The 20,000-nt window shown below is 39.2% G+C and overlaps 1 protein-coding gene across 4 annotated transcripts; it reads left to right on the plus strand.

Annotated features, from left to right (window-relative positions):
* Positions 1 to 525: 525 nt before the first annotated feature.
* Srrm234 (Serine-arginine repetitive matrix 2/3/4) lies at positions 526 to 19,914 on the plus strand. Of its 4 annotated transcripts, XR_011733728.1 has the most exons (11): positions 526 to 703; positions 1,608 to 1,849; positions 2,501 to 2,605; positions 8,478 to 8,792; positions 10,795 to 10,920; positions 11,151 to 11,229; positions 12,551 to 12,606; positions 12,797 to 14,863; positions 14,961 to 15,134; positions 15,539 to 16,480; positions 16,986 to 17,027. XR_011733728.1 is itself a non-coding variant. In XM_071788742.1 (10 exons), the coding sequence occupies exons 2-10, from the start codon at positions 1,620 to 1,622 to the stop codon at positions 17,134 to 17,136; spliced, it is 3,303 nt and encodes a 1,100-aa protein (XP_071644843.1). In that variant the 5' UTR covers positions 526 to 703; positions 1,608 to 1,619; the 3' UTR covers positions 17,137 to 19,914. The 4 variants fall into 4 exon arrangements, 3 of the variants coding, with proteins under 3 accessions (XP_071644843.1, XP_071644844.1, XP_071644845.1); XM_071788742.1 differs by lacking the exon at positions 15,539 to 16,480 and having other exon boundaries at positions 16,986 to 19,914; XM_071788743.1 differs by lacking the exons at positions 526 to 703; positions 1,608 to 1,849; positions 2,501 to 2,605; positions 15,539 to 16,480 and adding an exon at positions 4,063 to 6,745 and having other exon boundaries at positions 16,986 to 19,914.
* The last annotated feature ends 86 nt before the right edge of the window (positions 19,915 to 20,000 follow it).

The following is a 20,000-nucleotide window of genomic DNA, read 5'->3' on the forward strand; positions in this document are numbered from 1 at the left end:
TGAACGTTTTTGAAAAGCCCCGATTGCCCCACGTTGCCAATCAATGGCCGCGTCAGCACAAGTTGAGTGCTATCAACACTCCGTGATGGTGTCTAAAGAGAGCATCATGTCGCTGCTATGAGCGGTTGGTCTGAACGCCCATTATCAGGCTCCGATGGGCTATGAGATTGGGCGCGTTCAGCAGACACAGCAGTTGCACAACTGTTGAGTTCGTCTTATCAACCCTCCGCGCTGATTGGTTGGTTCTAAAAGTAAGAGCCAATCACGTTCGACTAAGCGGCTTGGTCTGCTGAACGCGACCAAAAGTGATCAAACGAGAAGCTTGCAGTCCAATTTTATATTCAAAATCGTCTTATAAACACTTATCTTAATACTCTATTTAATACTCTTAATTAATTTCAATTAATTTTAATATTTTAATTTGTCTATTCTATATTATAGGAGTCTGGCCGTCTTCATTAGCACCTTCGCCATGGCCGAACGTCACGGGGCGAAGATTGGCGAAGATCGGCGAGGGAGGCCGAGGGCCCGAGAGTCGCACGCAACGGTCCCAGGAAGGGCGCTCGCTTCGTGCGCGACAGTTCGATTCTCTTCCCTCCGGGCGTTCCGTTTTCGCTACGCGTCGTCGTTCGCGCGCGGCGACAAGTCGCCGGGCCCCCCTGCGGCAACGTGTGATCGGCTTCCTGCCCGGACGAGCGAACAGGTAAAACGAGCCGCCGTCGCGGAGTCGCGGCAAGGAGCATGCACGGGGCTCCGTTCGAACGAGTTCGCGATTTGCGCAGCGCCGCGCGGCCGGATCGATAATTGATTACTGTGTGCGTTACTCTAACCTAGGTGCTCCGTCAATCCGTTGGATTATTAAATGCCCGCGCGCGCGTATACGCTAGTATACGCGGCGTGCACGTGTACGTGTCGTGACCCGATATCGCGATAATCGTCGCCGTCACGAGACACGAGGGTGTCCGTCGACGTAAACTCAATCCGACGCGCAGTGCTCTTTTTCTCCCCCCTCCTCCCCCCGTGATCCGGATGGCGGTGCGATCCTCGGCGATTTACCTGCTGGCGAACATTTGACCTCGGAGCGGGCTCGTAGACAGTATTTGTACGATAAACGATCACGTAAATGGGGTTTGAAGCTTCACGATTGATATAACGATTGATAATTATGTAGAGCAGTTTGTAATGATGATGACTGATCTTCTTGTACCGTTCGTTTTTCTTCTTTTTTTTCTATCCAATTTCTAATTATACATACACTTATTTCAAGTGCATAAAGTACAACATGGTGCAGTTACAAGGAATGGGTCTTGGAGTAGGACTCATCGTTTCTCACTTCTTCTTGGATTTGTGTTTGAGATTTCTCCGTGATGTGTATTTCAATCCAGCAAAACGATCGCAATCTACTTGAGCAATTAGGCAAACGAAGAAACAGACTCATTGTCAGAGATTAATTTTTGCAGAATATAAAATGTTTTTTAACTTTGAGACGGTATCGAGCACTCGCTTCGACGTTGTAATTTGTTCGCAGCTCGACGTTATTGTTTCGCTAAATATTTGATTTGTTAATCTTCTAGCTAAAATACGCTTCTTTATCTTTGCATTCGCAGAACTGAGGCAAGATGTACAATGGCATTGGACTTCAGACTCCACGTGGTTCCGGCACCAATGGGCACGTTCAGAGAAATTGGGCGATTGTGCGTAAGAGCAAGGACAAGGTCACCTACAAGACGGAAGATACCAAGATCGATCAATTGAATAAGCAGCCAAACAAGGAAATCTTGGATCATGTCAGAAAGAGAAAAGTTGAGGTCAAGTGCGCGGAGTTGACCGACCATTTAGAAAATCTAGGGTAATTATTCATAAATTATAATTCTTGACTTAATACTCTTCATATTTTGGCTTTTTAAATGATCTCGAATCTATATAGTGTATCGGGATACAACTTGTCATTTTTCTGCCGTTCTAATAGTCTCGATTTTAAAAGTATAGAAGTTGTCTCATTAATCATATAAATATAATTTGCAGCAATATCTTACAACCTACCTTGATTCTCATTATGTTTCAATATCTCAAATATCCACAACAGAGTTATCAATAATTAATGATGTAGTCTTAGAGCCTTTGTCTCTAACAGAGTTGTTGATAGATGCATTGTCTTTGAACTCTGTGTTGAAGCCAAAGACTGACAAAGCAAATCCTATTACAGTTTACAATCTCATTTAAGTTCAAAAGTAAAAAAGCTGCTTGGGAATTAGACCGATCGCATGATTCTGACCTAAATTATATAACGTAATATAAACACGATATAAATAACACAGTACGAATAAGATATAAAATATAATTTTACATATATAAATGGAAAATATAGATGTATAATTTTCGAACAATATGCAATCACAATTTTAATGATGGATTTGTAATTGGAGTAGTTAATACAGAAATACAGAACAGATTTACGCGAGAATTGATATAATCTTGTCTTTTTTGCTATGGATTACAGATTTACGAACGAGGAAATACAGAACAAGGTGGAATCCTACAGATCGTTGTTAATGGGCAGCGATGTTAAAACGTCCATCCCACAAGATGAATTTGGCCGTGTTAAGTAAGTATATTTTATAGTTATCTTTTTAATAATTTAGTTAATTTTTTCTTAAAATCAAGGACGATTACTATATAGCGAATTATAAATAAATTAGCTGAGACGCGTAGTACAATAACGCGGAATAAATTAATCAGAGTATAGCAATCACGTACAGAAGGATCAAATTAGATTATTAGATGATGCATAGGTAAATAAAAAATTAAATATGGCTAAAATGAATTATATGCTATATAGTATAATTGTTTTATATAAATTAAGTAGGAAGAAATATATATAACATTAATTGGAAGATATATATTAATAGCACTATATGATTGAGATTACATTAAATTACGTAATCTCAAATTTAATAATAAATGTAATGATTTTGTTAACTGAGAAAAAATTGGCTTAGAAACACGATGGTGCTCTATTTTTGAAGAAATGTATGAAACTCTAAGGAAAGAGCTTTCGTCTTCCTATTGATTTCTGTCAGCCAAATCCAGGATAATCCTGACGGCGCGCAGATACTATGTGAAACGACGTATATGACGTTAAGGGTGTCTGAGCTTCTTGAGATCTCTCTCTGCTGTGGCTTTATTCGATCCCGCGCTAAAGGAAAGCTTTCACAAATGCAACATCATATCGCGAGAAAATATATTTACTGATCTGCGTGCTTCCTGAAAATCCTCGAGAGACGTTCAGAAGTTTTATAACGTCTTTTAGACACTACGGTTATTTTTGTAGCTGCCATTTGAGCTCCATTAGCTGTACGATTTTCAATACAAATTAAACATAATGGTAAATGCGATATAAAGAAACGGTTTTAAAGCCGAAAAAAGTTTTTTTTAGAAGAGGTCTTTAGAAATTGGGATACATTTAAAAAAATCAAATATCTTCTATTTCACTACATATAGAAAGTTCTTCATATTCAGAAAGAAACTAAAGTTTTTGAAAGCGAAAAATGGAATTGTTTTCCATGAAATGCGATGGCATAAAAATTGACATTAGTCGATATTGTTAAATCAGAATAGTATCGCTTTTTCGATAAGTTTCATTATTCCATAGATTTATTATATGTAACTGAGAAGTAAACGTTCTGCGGAAAAATACGGCCAATAATTTTCGAATACATGTTTATCATCATTACTGGCGATCGTTAATTCGAATTATTTTAATCTCTACTCATTCTCGCAAGCAAAGTGTCGAGAAAGATATCAGGGTTGTAGCTTAGATGAGAGAGAGCAGAGGGCGGGGACGCGTTGCATTCCGTGGCAACCTCCGGACCGAGATGGAGGATGGGGGTGGGTGTTGTATTCGCGATATCGACGTACCCCATAGCGCCGGCGCCGAGAGGGTGAGAGGCGACGAGGGGTATATATCCAGGGCGGAGGAGGACGTGAGGTGGGAGAAAGAGGGAACGCAGCATCCCTCGCTCTCTCGGCGGGCCAGCTTTTTCCGGCGCCTCAGTGCGAGGATGGACCGGCGTCACGGCGCAGCCAGCGGACGCGTCGTCGTGTGTCGTCGTCGACGGATGGTGCACCGAGGGTCGGATTAATATCTCGGGGTGACCCCGCCGGGGAAGGGACATGTGACGCGACGCGACGCACGAACCCGCGGACAAATCACAAAAGTCTTCCATTAGCTTAATCTAATCTGGTAGCGCGGTTATTAATCCCGCTCCTCTAGGTCGTCTTCCTATAAGTGCTAAGTCTCGAGTTAGAGTTTACGCGTCGCGAGGTAGAGCTTAAGTCTTTTAGCGTTTAAAAGTCTCACGGGAGCAAACGGGCGGTATCGCGCCGTTCAATCTTACGGAAGATATCGTATCGAATGTGATAACCGAGCGAAAGAAATCTGCGAAGATCTCGCGCAAGTTTCGTTCAAATATATAATATAATATAATATCGAAAAGTATCTATTACATTTCGCCCCGGTGATGAGTGAAAAAAAAAATCTGCAAGATTAGAAGAATCGTGCATTTTACTGGAACGAACTGTAACGTAGATACGTATAGAGAATAACAGATGTCGAATGTCGGTTGAGTGATCCTGAGTGAGAAGAAAACTTGAAGAAAATTACATTTTGATCGTATATATTTCATTAGACTAATAATATTAAATACACACGGAGAAGATATTGTATATCGTGTATTAATTAAACATTGGTGATCTTAGATGAAGAAATCTCTGGGAAGAGACTTATTAGACAGAACGGACGGACTGTTAATCAAGAAGATCAACATTTGCAACTTTGGAATCTGAATTTTTACAACGTACATCGAAATATACATGACATAGAAATAATTCGACTACCTTAACTGGAAAGAAGAGAGGACCATAAAGAAAGATAAGAGAAATTTACCGAGAAAAGAGAAGCAAAAGTGGGGAGCTAAAATTCCTCGACGAGTTTTACAAAAAGGTCTTGATTTGTGCAAAGTGCACATATTGCACACCCGTCTTCCTCTCGCGATTTTCACTTCGTCGAGGAAACATCAAAAGAGACTAGATAGAAATATTGTATCTTCTGATTTACATATCTCCACTCCTACAATTAGAAGAAATATAAAAAGTTTTTTCTACGAAATCCATGTGTCTCCAAGACGTCGACTGCGACGAAGTCGACGGTACGTCGCTTAAAAAAAAGCGTGCTGCTTCAGCTTGACAAGAAAGAAGCACGGCGATAATCGTGTGCCTGATCCGAAGTCTTCCTGAACTTAAGATGCGTACAGCAACTTCTTCAACGCGAGGATTTACATATCGCTATATATTCTTCCACGATCGTATGGAATAAGAAAACGACGTTTAACAGTCCAAGCGTGAACGATAATGGTAATAAAATAATACGTCATAAATGTATAGACGATAATAATTTATTCCTGATAATAATAGCAAGTTAAGAGCGTAATAATAAATGGTTAATAATAAATCCAATAAAACGTAACAATAAGTAAAAATAGAAGTCTATAAAGAATACGAAGTAAAAGAAACATTTGTAATATCGTGAAACCGGGATCGGGAATACACGGATATGAGATGATGAGAGTCGCTTGAAGAATATCAAAGTGGAACGACGCGTAAGGAAAGGGAGAGAGAGACGGAACTCATTATTGTAATCATCATCATCATCGTTGCCGTCGCAGTACGATTGTTCTAGCTAGAAAAGCCGGGACAACGGATACAAAAGGCACCAGCGACGGCAACTGAGAAGGGAGAGAGAGAGCTATTATCTTCGCTTGCGATCTTCCCCTTGCATCCCTTCTGTTTCCTTCGCGAAGGGATTAAGCGTCGTAGAGCTACTTGCGCAACGTGGACCAACCGACGAAGCGTTTCGAATTTAATTAGCGGTCTGAATTTATTATGCCAACATTATTCACCATCTTCTTTATTTTAGGTGGTTGAATAAAAAAACGGCGAAGAAACGAGACACGCAGGAACACTCGAGATAACTATATCGACCATTAGAATTGGAAGAGGATAGAAGTCGAAGAGAAATTGCGGCACGGAATATACCGTAATCGGCCTGCACAATCAGCGATTATTAACTACGATTAAAAATACGTCTTTCACGAAAGACTGATAATTATTTCACACTACAGTACGAAGCGCAAGGGAGAACAATTTTTATTTCTAAAAATAAAAATAAAAAGATAAAATTCTATTCTCAATCTACGGTCAGAAATAGCGCTAAGAGTAAAAGACGACAAAATCCTGGGAAGGACCTTTCGACTCGAAATTGGACCGGTTGTCAGAGATTAATATACAATCGTCCTATAAGCACTACATTAGATTGCGTCAGAGAAGATTCCTCGAGGGAAAGGATCTCGGAGAAATCCTCATTCGTCGCTGCATCCGAATTTTGAGGAATGGCAATGTCGGCAACGGTGTCACCGGCGAAACCCGCGCGCGGACGTGGCCCGGCCGACGGCCGGGCCTTCTTCGAGACGCTGTGGCGAGGCGGCAACTTCCTGCTGGACCGGCAAAAGGTGCTGAAGCGCTCGCGCAAACGCAAATTGTACTACGCGGCGGCTAATAACGGTGGCAAGAGGAAGCAGCAGCAGCAACAGCAACTGCTGCAGATGCAGCGCCAACACTGCTGTTGCTGCCAGCGCATTCAGCTGCACCTGCTCGCCGAACGGCGAAGCAACATGCGCTCCGTCGTCAGGTGAATCCCTTTGTCAGCGCCAGCTTTCAGTTTGATCTTAGGACTGTACACCGGGGTCAATGCGTCGACTATCAACACGTAATATAGAAATAAAAAAAATTATTAAAATTCTCTATCTTTTGCATAACGATTTGTAGAGACAGATAAGAATTAATATTATGAATATAAGCACGATTACTTTTTCCCCCGGTGTATAGTTTACATTATAGTTCAAATAGTGTATAATTAGCAATATTGAGCTTTCGCTGTATAGAATGTCTCCCTGATCATTAGGTCGCTACATTTCTTCTAGCAAAGGTATATTATATAAAGGCGAGTAATTTTTTTTTAATGTGAGCTTCGGAAGAGAAGATTATATAGAAATCATAAAATCTCGAGCTAATCCCGTGTGAAATTTATTTTAACAGAATCGACAGTAACAGTAAATCGAAGCTTAGTTTTATGAGGATATGACCCTGATAACGGGAAGCATTTCTGAGGGAAAAGAAAGGAAGAAACGGCATTATATTAATTTATTTCGCTCTTCGAGCCTGGTTTTGTTCGCGGATCGACGCGGCGTAAGTCACCGACGACGGTGCGATTCTACAGCGCAAAGGGGATGCCAGAAAAGAGAACAGCTGGATTGTATTGATCCGCCGGGTTCCGGCGCCGTGCGTGCAGGCGCGCAGGGGTGGCTCTCGCCCCCGGCTCGACCCCGGTTCACCGCTTTTCACCGTCGCAGGAAAAGTAGAGAGAGAAAGAGAGAGAGAGAGAGAGGACCCGCGCGATTCCTGCCCCTGCCTTTGCCATTCTAGTCGGCCCGCAGTGTGTGTTATGTCATTAGCATCGCGACGCCCGTTAAGGACGACGTCGACACCATTGTTTCGCGGCTCCGTACGGGGTGTTTCCGCGAGTCCAGACGTCTCCGTCTCGCTGTAGCCCCCGAAGAAGCGATCATCGCTCTTAGAAGGATGACGGTGAAGATTTCAACGCGGTACGCGATCTCGATCGTCCTCTTTGTCTAGGACTCGCGACTCTGTTATCGCGAACCCCATCGAGTGTGCCTTGTAGATCGTCCCGATAGCAAAGTTCATGTAGTGGCGTAATATTTCGAAAACGGGGAATCGACAATTAAACAGATGTATATAGATCGATTGAATGTGATTCAACTGCTCATTTGCATTTCACGTTCTTCCTGCGCGTACGGCACGATTTGTGATTTGATCGTCTTGAACATACGGCGTTCAAGATTAAAATTCTGTTGTGTCGAGCTAACCGATTCGATTCTGTAAATCATATAGTGTCGTATGTAAAATTATCTGTAAAAATGATCGTTAATATCTTGAAAATATGAAGATGTTCACACTAATTAAATTTGATTGTTCATTCTTATTACTGGACTGTCGTGCGTACGATTGACGTGTGATTTGATAATTGGCATTGAGTAATCAGCTGTGGTATTTAATCGCGGTGCAATTTCTGCGAGGATTTTACTCCGTAAACATAGAACCTTGTCTGTTATTATCAATAATTACACATCCATGATTGTAGTTGTGTCAATAATTAGGATTTTGCTTTCCGAGGGTGGGCGGCTTATATAATTATACACTCCTAAAAATTATTAATGGCTGTAATTAGTGAAAACTAATTGATGGCTGTATATATATATATATGATGCATTTATAACTGCAAATTTTGCAATTTTTTGCAAACTCTTTTCAATCGTGAGAACTAACGGAGTTTACGTTTTCAGCGTGCGGGAGACCCACCAGATCGCCGAGGCGCAGCAGGAGAAGAATGCGAAGCTGCGCGAGGCGTTCGGCATCTCCGAGTTCTTCGTCGAGGGCAGTAGCTTAGACCCGGAGCGGCACGCGCGCGAGGCGGAGGCGCGAGCCGCCGCCGCCGCCGCGAGCAAGGTCTACGAGCTGGTGCATACACCGAGCCCGGAGCCGCCGGCGTTGGTACCGGAAGCGATCGCCGCCACAGCCACCGAGAAGAAGAAGCGGAAGCGTTCCGGCAGCGCGAGCGCGGGCAAGAAGAAGAAGGCGAAGAAGCACAAGCGGGAAAGGTACAGCATAACGTAAACGGTGTGCGCACGGCTCCATGGAGGCTGGATTCGACCCCAACGTGACCTTTCTTTCTCTCTTTCTTTCTTTCTCTCTCTCTCTCTCTCTTTCTCTTTCTCTTTCTCTCGTTTCCGTTTTAAGTATCAACTCAGAGTAAGATGCGAATCGAGGCTCCAAGACCGCACACCCGGCCCCGTCACACGTCTTCGGAACACCCCAGAAAAGAGAAAAGAAAGCGACCAAGATCCGAGTAGGAACGTCTCCTCTCTTTCTTTCTTTCTCTTCCCATGTCGGTTAATCGAGACTGTTCGTTTTTTGCAAACGCTCGAGTACTATCTCTTTCTCTCTCTCTTTTGCTTTTTTTACGCGTTAGCTGGATTTACAGAACTGTAAACTCATGACTCACCACCTACTGTCTCATATCCCGTACACCTTTCTCTGTTTCAAACAGAACTGAGGAGGACTGAGTGCCTACCCAGTAGGCGCAGTAGGTAAGTGTGGTCGTCGCGATTAATTTGCAAAAAAAAAGAAAGAAACACTTCGAAAAAAGCTTAACGTCGTGCGTCATATGCAAAGATCGTGATTAGAACGTTATCGGTGGGATTTCTCTGAGAGATTTTCTCTCTCACGCGATTAGATATCTCTCCGCGGGTAAATGTTTGTTACGTTTTGTCTTTTTGGTCAGACTTAGCATTAAAAATTATATGTGCATTGTAATTAGAAATTATATATAAATTATTTTCGATAAAAATGCAATTTTATCTTAATCCTTTTGGGAAATATGAAAATAATTTGTATGAAAAATACTAGAAGGTTGGAATATTATCTAATTTGGAAGAATGTATGCGTTGATATAATATATATGTCGCTAAAACGCTAAGAATCATGATGATAGAGATGCATCATAATTATTTTATGTAACAAATGACGGACAAACATTTACCGGGGGTGGTGAAATAATAAAAACGCGGGTTTTCGCAATAAACGCAGAGAAAGAAAGTTAAAAAAAATTTTAAACGTAGAGAAACTTGCGCAAAGAATGAAAATAAACAAACAGAAAACGAGAATCATAACATTTCTATCTCTCTGTTGTTGTTTATCGATGAAGCTTGTTGTTAATGTCATCTCTCTATTTTTTTCTGACAAGTCCGTCCTTATCGATGGTTATCAAGGTAATGCTAATCCCATATTTATATCAATACTCCTCATATTATGTATATTTCGTATACTTGTCTAAATCTTCGTTGAAAGATCTGGTTTTTCGCGGTCGTGGGTTGCAACCCGAGGTCGGAGAACCCCTCCTCGGGAACTCCGTAAATGAGTGTAAAACCAGATCTTTCAAAGCGAGCTATTGTGTAGTCGATTTGTTAGCTATATTATACAATACGCGCGATATTGTGGATAATCTCACTTGTATACGCATTATTATACTTTGTTTTCCCTTGTTATTGCATACTCCAGAATGAATATGCATTTTTGGAATACTTTCGAAATACTTGGACGAACTTCAGAAACGAAAGAGGAAAGTTCATATTAATGTGCTAACATTGACGTGAACTTCTATTTTGTTCGAACGCAAGATATTCGAAAGCTTGTCTAATTATTTCGTAAGTATTCTGCATTAAGTCGCTGGCTTCTATTTAAAATCGAATTACTTTGATATTAAAAAAGTGTGTTAAAGAAAGAAATTAAAACCGAATTTTTTGCGAGCAGAATATATTCTTAATTTTTATCGTGAGAATTTATAATTTCTAAAGTGAATAGTTTGTGTATATTGTACGTATGTATACGTTGATATATCGATAGAACGGAAAATTGTTTTTTCACGTACACCGATACGTTGTGTACTACAGCTTTCTTTATATATTGTCAGCACAAAGGTATGCACTTGTCGACAGGAAGACGCCCACTGCAAGAATTATATAAAATATTGTTTGACAAAATAAAACAAAAAGATGCAACCTCGAGACTCTTGTAACGATCGTTCAATCTCCAATTTCATAGATCCGAATCTCCCAAGTCCGGTAAGAAGAAAGAAAAGTCCAAGAAGAAGAAGAAGGAGAGGAAGCACAAAAAGGCCGAGGCCACGTCGTCCGACAGCGACTCCAGCGAGGATTCCGATGACAGCAAGTAATAATAATAATCTATGTATTAAATAACAATATTTTCATTATATTGACTAAAATTTTTATTAAAATAAAAATTGCGTTTTTTATTGAACAATGTTTCAGCAATTTGTTAATAATTTAACTTTACAAAACATAGACTTGTTTTAGTATAAGATTATTTAATTAAAATTGATTATAAAATTAATGTGTAAGTTACACGGTGAAAGTAAATAACGAATGGATATTGCATAGCTCGTCCGAGGCTGAATCGAAGAAGAAGAAGAAGAAGAGAAAGAAAAAGCTCAAAGTCGACGGAAAGGACAAGCATGAGGTACGCACGATACTTTGACGAAAATTAAATATAAATTCCCGTCTCTTTTTCTGTCTCTGTTTCTCTCTTTTTACATATATATTTATATACGTATACTTCGGCACGTGAAAGTAGGTGCATGACTACGTCTCTAGTTTTCGTTTGTTTCTTCTCAATTTGTTAACCGGTTGACGCTAGGTGATCACTATTGTTTATCCGATTACTTAAGTTTACCACTTGTCTCGAAACGGATAGCATGATCGTCTCCTTCTTCTCTTTGCTGATCCCTTCCGGTTCGCTTGTTATTTTGCGTACCGTACAATTTTTCGTCTGATTTCCAGTTTTTCGACAGTTCATTATTTCAAAGTATAAATCTCAGTATTGTTTGTAATTATTCAGCGCCATTTGACAGGAGACATTCCCTGAGTGAGTACCAGATATGCCGCTACTCAATGTAATTTCTAATTTTGTGGATTCATACGTACTCGTATACTTTCGAATTTTACGAATTTTACTGTTGTGTAAAAGCCTCTCTATTTCTCACTCGTTGTATGTCAAGCACTATTAAATTACACACTAATTACGGAAGATCGATCTCGGAGACTGCTTGTTCTGAAATGAAGGATTATCATTGGAATATGTTTTTGAAAGGGAATTGCCACACATGATTAGAAAAGGAAAGATTAAAGAAATAGAATAAGTAAGATTTTGGATCTTTGTGTCTATAGAAGTCTTTCAATTTAATGTGCATCCTGAAAAGGCAATTCGTAGTTAACACTTTAAAAAATATATATATTCTTATAATTATATATTAACTTATTCTATCTTACATTAAATATCCAAGTAATTTTTAAGAAAATTAATTTGACAGTCACTGTAACATAATAATTATATTATTTTGCATAAATTTAATTTTATAATAATCATTATAATGCTTGTTTGTTCCATTATCATTTCTGAATGGACCAAACCTTCCAAAACTTGTTTCATTAGAATGTATGAGAAAGGGTTGTAAAACCCTTTACTCAACCTCCATTTTGGAGAATTAGACTTGTTTTTAAAATTTATTTGTTATTATTTAAAGGTTTTTCTCTTCGAGTCTTTTCCAGATGTGCAGAAATATATATCAACGAATAAACTATCTTATATTCTCATATTTTTATCATTACTGACGATAATTGTTGATTAGAAAAGGAGCAGACTCCGGAAAAGTTCTTTAAATAAATACGTCGTTCCTTTTTTTGTCGCATTTTTTTTTTTCATTGTACTCTTGACGAATGCATGATTGATGTTCATTAATTAGAGTCAATAAACAATATTGATCCATTGGATTTCCTTTTAGAAGAAAAAGACCTCGACTAAACGGAAACGTCAGTCATCCGAAAGCTCCACGGACAGGTACGTCGAGTATTGCTCTTGTTTCCTTAATTAATTAATTAATTAATTTTTTTTCAATTTTTACGATCGTTATTTTACAACTAACACTTATTAATAGAAAATCGACAATTTTTTAATAGTAATTTATTTGCTTAAATTATTATTTAATTCTTTTATTTGATTTCTGATTCGATGTGGATTGATTTTACAGCTCCGTGGAAAGACCGAAAAAATCGGTGAAATATGAGAAAAACACCGTTGTGGAGAAAGCGTCGAGAAATGAAGTTCCCGAAAGTACCGTGATCTCGCGAGAACCACTTCCTCCTCGATCGATCCGATCACCGAAGCGAGAGGCATTTTCTCGAGCAGCAATATCTCGGAATGAGACTCCGCCGCTACCACCGTCAACTGTTACTAAAACGAAGAAAGATTCGCCGAAGAAGAGCGTGGCGGAGAAGCGGGATAAATCGCCGGTGAACCACAACAGGAGTCCTGCTCCATCGTCAAACAGGCGACACAAATCATCCTCCAGAAGCAGAGGTGATAGAGGCGACAGAAACGATAGAGACAGGGATAGAGACAAAGATAGAGATAGAGATAGAGGAGGAGGAGGAGGAGGAAGATCTCCCAGGAGGTATTCGAGGTCCCGTCGCGCGAGTCCGTCTCCCAAACGAAAACGAGGATATTCTAGATCACCCAGAAGACACGGCAGACATTCTCTGTCCAGGAGCAGAAGCCGCTCCAAGTATGATCGTTACGGATCCTCCCGCAGGAGACCCGTGTCTCCACCGGCGAGACGCAGAGAGTCCGATTCTCGTCGAAGATCACGCTCGGCGAGGCGACAACAACGTCGGCGATCCCGATCGCGCTCCACCTTGAGCTATTCGCCGGTTAGAAAGAATCCAGAGCGCTACAAGGACATTCTGGAAGATCGGAAGGGACGGCGGGATCAGAAGAAGAAAACTAAGGGCGACAAGGCTAAGTCGCGCTCGACATCGAGAAGCAGGAAAACGCAGCAGATAGCGGTCGCGCCTAGAGTGAGTCTGAGATCGTCGAGCGAGGATGAAGCCGATCTGGCCGACGACGAGCCCAGGAAGCAGCAGCAGCAGGAGGAAGACGAAGAAAGAAGGATTATTGAACTGAACACATTGAAACGACTGCAGAGTGGCCTGGCGGCGAAGGCGCGGGAGACGCTGGAGAAGAAGGTGATCAGTCCCACGAAGATCAAGATTGAGAGGCGGGAAGATGTGTTAAATATCGCTCTACCGAACGAACCGCCGAAAACCATTGCGCAGAATTCGACTGTACCGATTCGAGACAGATCCGCGTCAAAGGAACCAGTTATACAGGCTTTACCGGTTATACAGTCGCCGGTGTCCAGCAGATCGCCCTCGCCGGCTCTACCTCTCACCCGAGAGGAGGCGGCGATTAAGATTAGATCGCCAAGCGAGTCACCACCACCGCTGCCGTTGCCTCAGCAATCCTTCGAAAAAGTCGATTCCGCGTCTCCTGGTATGAAGACCAAGACAAATAGTCAATTTTCGAGATCGCCAAGTTCCTCCGGCAAAAAAGACTCGCCGCCAATCGCGTCTTCGAAGAAAGATGCCTCGAAGAGGGAGTCGTCCTCTCGTTCTCCTACCGCGATAATGATATCCAGAGAGGATAATGTGATAATGAAACTGCGTTCGCCCAGCGAGTCACCGCCCCCTTTGCTGAACATCCCGTTAGCCAGATTGAATCGGCGCTCGAGATCGCCAAAGAAAAGCAAATCGTACTCCAGATCGGCATCGAGATCATGCACAAGATCGCCGTCCGTCGTGGACAAAGTGAGGTCTTCCAGATCGCCGTCCGGGGACAAGAAGTCGCGGTCCCGTTCGCGAGGCAAGAAATCATCGGCATCGCCTGGACGACGATCGACCTCCCGATCGGCCTCTAGAGCGAAGAAATCGTCGCCGAAGGTGAGAACAAAACAGCAACGCTCGCCTCGATCGAGATCTACTTCGGTGGAATCAAAGCGCTCGAGCGCGTCGAGATCGCCCTCGAGGTGTAAGAAGTCCGCTTCGCGATCCAGAAGCAGAAATCGATCGTTATCGAAGAGGAGATCGCGCAGCCGCTCTTCCCTGTCAAAGAAGTCCAGGAGTAGATCGTTGTCGAAGAAAAGATCACACAGCCGTTCTCTATCGAAGAAATCCAAGAGTCGCTCGCGATCGGCATCGAGAGTGTCCAGAGACAAGGACAAGCGCAGTCATAGTAGAAGCAGTTCACGTTCCTCCGTTAGGTAAGAGCTCGTAATTTAGTGACCAGCTCTAAATAAAATTATTAAAATCGTACAAAAACATTTTGCTAAATGTTTTGCGTGTCTCTTCCTTCTTCAGCTCGAGGCATAGTCGAGGTAGAAGTTTTTCCAGTTCATCGAGATCGTCAAGTAGTGTCTCCAGTCGATCCTCCCGCTCCACCTCCAGCAGCTCCGCCTCCAGTAGATCACGCTCACCGTCGATACCTCGGCGTCACGGTTCACCCAGCTTCCTGGACAGACGACGTATCACGAGGTAGGTATCGCGAGACTGTGTGCGTTGCATTATCTCATGGTAGTTTATATATACGTATATATCTATACCATGCACTCTGTATGCGCGCGCGCGCTGGACTCCATGAGCCCACCACCGTAATCGTAGACTTTAATTTGTCACTGTTATTAGTTACACAATTTCTTTTAGTTTACATTTCTTTTGTTATTAGAGTTTTGTTATTGTTATTATATACAATATCGTATCATTATTATAATCGCTAAAAAAGAGAAAGCTTAAGAAATAATTTTTGAGAAGAACTGTTTAAAGTTTGCCGAAAAGAAATGTTAGAGAAACTTTTTTTCGACGAAAGACAGATAATTTGCCAACACGATTAAGGATCTTGATTTTCGGTGTGCTAATATTGTATTTATTATGTCCTACAGGGACAGATCAAAGGACAGGCATAGAAGATAGAATTATGGCTTCGCGCAGCATATATACATATAGCAATAAAAGTCTGATATATATAGACTTATATATATTGAAATTTCCCTCTAAGCAATTTAGAAACTTGCAATTAATACTTTGACCGCCAGGAATTAATATCCTTTGTATTAATATTGTATTATCTTTTATTTGTATCGTTTAAGAGTGAGCAAACGTGATTATCTTGGTATAATAGATTTTATAATAATAGATTTTAGTTCCGTGCTATTGAATAAAAGTGTACTGATTAACGTGTCTTTAACTAACGTCTAAATAATGCGTATGAACATCACTCGATAACGTTTATCTGGCGAATAAAAATATCCCAATCAATGATCTGACAGTCAAGGTGTTAAATGGCGTATGTAGTATATATGTGACGTTTAGTTACAATATATAATTGTATAATCAAGTTCATTCAAATGTAACAAATGTAATAACGGAAGCAGGAAAGTTTTATGTAAACTATGACCAAATATCGTAATTAGTAGCGATCATAATTATCGACAATCTCGCTCGTAGAATAACTTAGCGTTGATATTTTATTTCGTATCTTCAGATTTTTCATTTGTACAATCTTTTTTTTCTTTCTTTTTCTCTCCCTTTTTTTCTAATCATCAAATCACTCGTATAATTGATCCACGAACATTATGTAGATATAGCATGCGTGTATGTTTCCTTTATAAATATTGTAAATGAAATTGTTGTCTCACAGATATATGCAGTAGAAGATTCCTTTTATTTTATTGTCAGTCGCTAAATAAAACAGATTTGCCGGCAAAAAAACGAATTTTTTTTTCCTTGGTTTATAATTTTTTAATTATAATTTTCTTAATTTAATATTTTTTGCGGTTTCTGAGTGTTTCTCGCGCCACTGCGTTCTCCAAAGAAATAGACAGGTAAGTTGTCACATTTTTATTTTGCACGTTCCCATTTCCCTGCAGCTTGTTTAATTTATTTTCGCCACGTCGCATGCGCATTTTGCTGTCTGTTTTATTTTCCATGATAACAATCGAACTTTCGTTATCGAGATATAAATTAATCGATGCGTAGATTGTATGCTTAACGTGTAAGGATTATCTACTATTAATACTTATTATTATTTACTAAATATTTAATTATTAATTATCATCATTTAGAACTAACTTATGTTATTAGTCTTAAACATTTACTAACGAATAATAATAATTATTTTATGATATATTAAATCATCGACAATTATTGTCATTATTACCCTCAACTTTTAATATTATTATTCATAATTAACTAAACCTTTGCTAATACGCAGAACAAGAGAATGACGAATATTTTATCATCTTCCGCTCTTTCAAAATTAACATTTGTAAATAACATGCGTCCTTCGTCAAGAAAGTATCCCGATATTCTAACGGACATTCGTTTTAGCGCGAGGAAACGTCCGATCCCGTATCATCGACCAACTCCAACGCCACCCTCGTCGCCAAGCAGTTCCGAGAGCAGCAGGCATAGCAACTGGTCCAGTCCGAGTCATCGATCCAGCTGTTCCGCGAGTCGTAGTCCGTCTTACACGCGTTGAGAAAGACGCGTATTGAATTCCTATAATAAGGAATCGACGTTCCTTCTTCGTACACTAGACTCAGAGCGGTGTGTAATTCGATCCTTTACAACCTGAAGGGGATCACCGTGTCCCGCTAATCAATTCCCGAGATATTAATTTATAAACCATTCAAATATATATTCAAAGCTATATTAATTTAGAGAATTATAGTTGTAAATATTAATTTAAAAATGAAAATTCAGGTCATAGAGGATTGAAGAGTGTTCCAGAGCGGAAGTTTAATAATGTCTGTTAAGTTTTCCGAAAGGAGAGATTGCACGGAAGTATTCCGTAGATAAATGGATACGTTATACATTACAAAACTAAGAAATCGATCTTCGTTAGCAATAATTTCGAATCATTGATTTATCGTGCTGTTCATTCGATTGAATTTCACGAGGAATAACGCTATGTCCGTACTTTCAGTCAATTTTGAGATACCCTGTATATGAATTGTACACGATATTAATTAATTCTAACGACAACAGTCTAAAGATCTAAAGATCTTTGAAAGACTGAGTCGACTTTCAGATATTTTTACGTTTATAGAAAAAGAGATTGTTTATATGTTAATTTTATGAACTTAAGGTTTTTGATTTGCAATCAGAATTACCTAGAAATGCAAGGGCGGCTGTTAATTACCAGAATTAATATTATTATTATTATTATTATTTGAAAGGTATTTAATTCCATTCAATTGAAATTAATTTCGAATGGAAACGCCATTCCGAGCAAAGTGTATAGTTACAAATCTGAATATGCATTTATTTATTTTTTTGATAATTCAACAAGACATCACTTAAGAAAACCGGCTTATAAAATTAAAAAAGAAACAGTAAATATCGGTCGTAGTGATAACATATTACTTATTTCAATAATCTTTTTCTGAAAAGATATCAATTTTATATTTATTTCGAATTTTTCGAATTACAGTGCAATTTTGCGATTATTGTTGATACTATAGAAGATTATCGTAAAGAAAAATGGATATCAGTGTAGATTTTAATGTATTATACTCTCTTTCTCTATCTCTTTCTCTAGTCGAACAGTTCTAGTCGAACTCATATTAACATGGTGCAGTAACTTCATTTTCCTATAATTTCTACAAGGGTTTTCACTTGATTTAAAAGAAATATTTATTAAATGAGAAAAACGTACAAGATAAGTGGATATTTTAATAACAGAAACGATAATTTTTTTTCTCTCTCTGTGAAACGTGAGATTTTTATAAAATGTTCAATCTTTCTATTTTTAAAATTGTAAATTTCTATTACGAAATTTCGTTAAATCACCTTTGTGTTTCTCAAATCATCATTTGCCAATTCTTAAGCAATAACGGAAAAGGAAAAAGCTGATTGAGCATCCTTCGTTCATTAGTCACTACAATATTCTTAATAATATAGTAGTTTAGGCGTTTATTTGCATAATTGCTTTCCAAATTGCGCTATATCAGAATTCCTTTAGTTTAGATTTATTAACGGATCTTATGGATTCAATTTACGTGTTCATAATTTCTTAGTGCAATGTTATTGATTCGTTCTTTTGTACATAGATGTTCTTTTGTAAACTCTGCATATTGCTTAAGTAGTTTAAATCCTCTTTAAACGTATATATATAAAATTATTTATATATAGAGAAAATTTAGAAATTTTTTAATTTATTATTTACATAATGTATTTATTTATTTATTTGATAAAGCAGTCTAGTTTTAGCGACCGTGTAAAGAACACTGCGGTTCTTTAACACTGCAATACTCGCAACTTGGAAAAAAAAATACTCTAGTCACAGGAAGATTATTTCTCGCGAGGGCTCCAAACTTGGGGGCCCAGGCAGCGACGTACCAAAAAGACATAATTAGAATATTAGTCTCGATGCGCGGTTACGCGAAGTTAAGTCTCGAAGATATATGTTATAGGGTTAAAGAAGGATCGTATTCGGAAAGTCTACATGCATTGTTTACGACTTGACAGAGAAATTACGTAGCGCTATAGCTCTCTCTTATACTCGTAACGACTGATTTCTTTCTAATGAGGAATTCCCCGACCGCTAATATCGAGTCATTGCGTACGAAATGTATAGCTGACATTCAGCATATCTGAAAATGTGAATATTTTTATTCTTTCCATCTTTTTAAATTCTGTACATTATTGAGATTGAGAATTCTGATTTCTTACTTTGAAAAATATAGAAAAAAAAATGTAAAATTCTCTTATTACTGGCGTATACTGTACACTCGAAAATTACATTTTATACGCAATGACTGCTCGATCCAACGCTGTTGAGCTCCATATTAATGTAGTTCGGATACATTTTACAATTTTTCCAGTGCAATGATTGTGATTGCTCCCTTCCTGAGATTCGTTTCCGCGCGCGTATAATATAATATATATATTCGAATATACAGCGAAGTTATATGGGAATGTTAAAAGGGAATGTTTAAACTCGAAAATAATATCTCTCGCACGCCGTTGTTACCCTGATCGCTTAAAACGTCTCCGAAATAATCAATAAATTCTATCGTCAGAAACGATACGACGTGCGAGAAAATCACTTTCAAAGAGCAGAATTGCTCTAGATCTTTTCGTCAATTCATCATTGAGAGGAACTCATCGCGACTCCCAAACCTGATCTGTATCCGCTTATGATTTACAGTCATCGAATGTTGCTGTCTCGTTAAAGTGGAAGAAAATTCGGATATTATATCTGTAATATACTCTGTATTGTTGTTGTGTGATTAAATCGAAAACCTTAAACACACGCCACATTTTGTTTCTGAAAACTTTACTCCATATCTCGAGACAAATATTACAGAAGATCATAAAATCATGAAATATGATATATTA

This window comes from Temnothorax longispinosus, chromosome 9 (genome assembly GCF_030848805.1).
Source record: "Temnothorax longispinosus isolate EJ_2023e chromosome 9, Tlon_JGU_v1, whole genome shotgun sequence".
Classification (NCBI taxonomy): domain Eukaryota; kingdom Metazoa; phylum Arthropoda; class Insecta; order Hymenoptera; family Formicidae; genus Temnothorax; species Temnothorax longispinosus.

What these genes read in the sequence shown, in the direction of transcription:
- Srrm234 (XM_071788742.1), top strand. Translation starts at nt 1,620, where the DNA reads ATGTACAATGGCATTGGACTTCAGACTCCACGTGGTTCCGGCACCAAT. An exon ending in GATGAATTTGGCCGTGTTAA is followed by an intron (nt 2,606 to 8,477) that starts GTAAGTATATTT and finishes TTACGTTTTCAG; the next exon opens with CGTGCGGGAGACCCACCAGA. An exon ending in GAGGATTCCGATGACAGCAA is followed by an intron (nt 10,921 to 11,150) that starts GTAATAATAATA and finishes GATATTGCATAG; the next exon opens with CTCGTCCGAGGCTGAATCGA.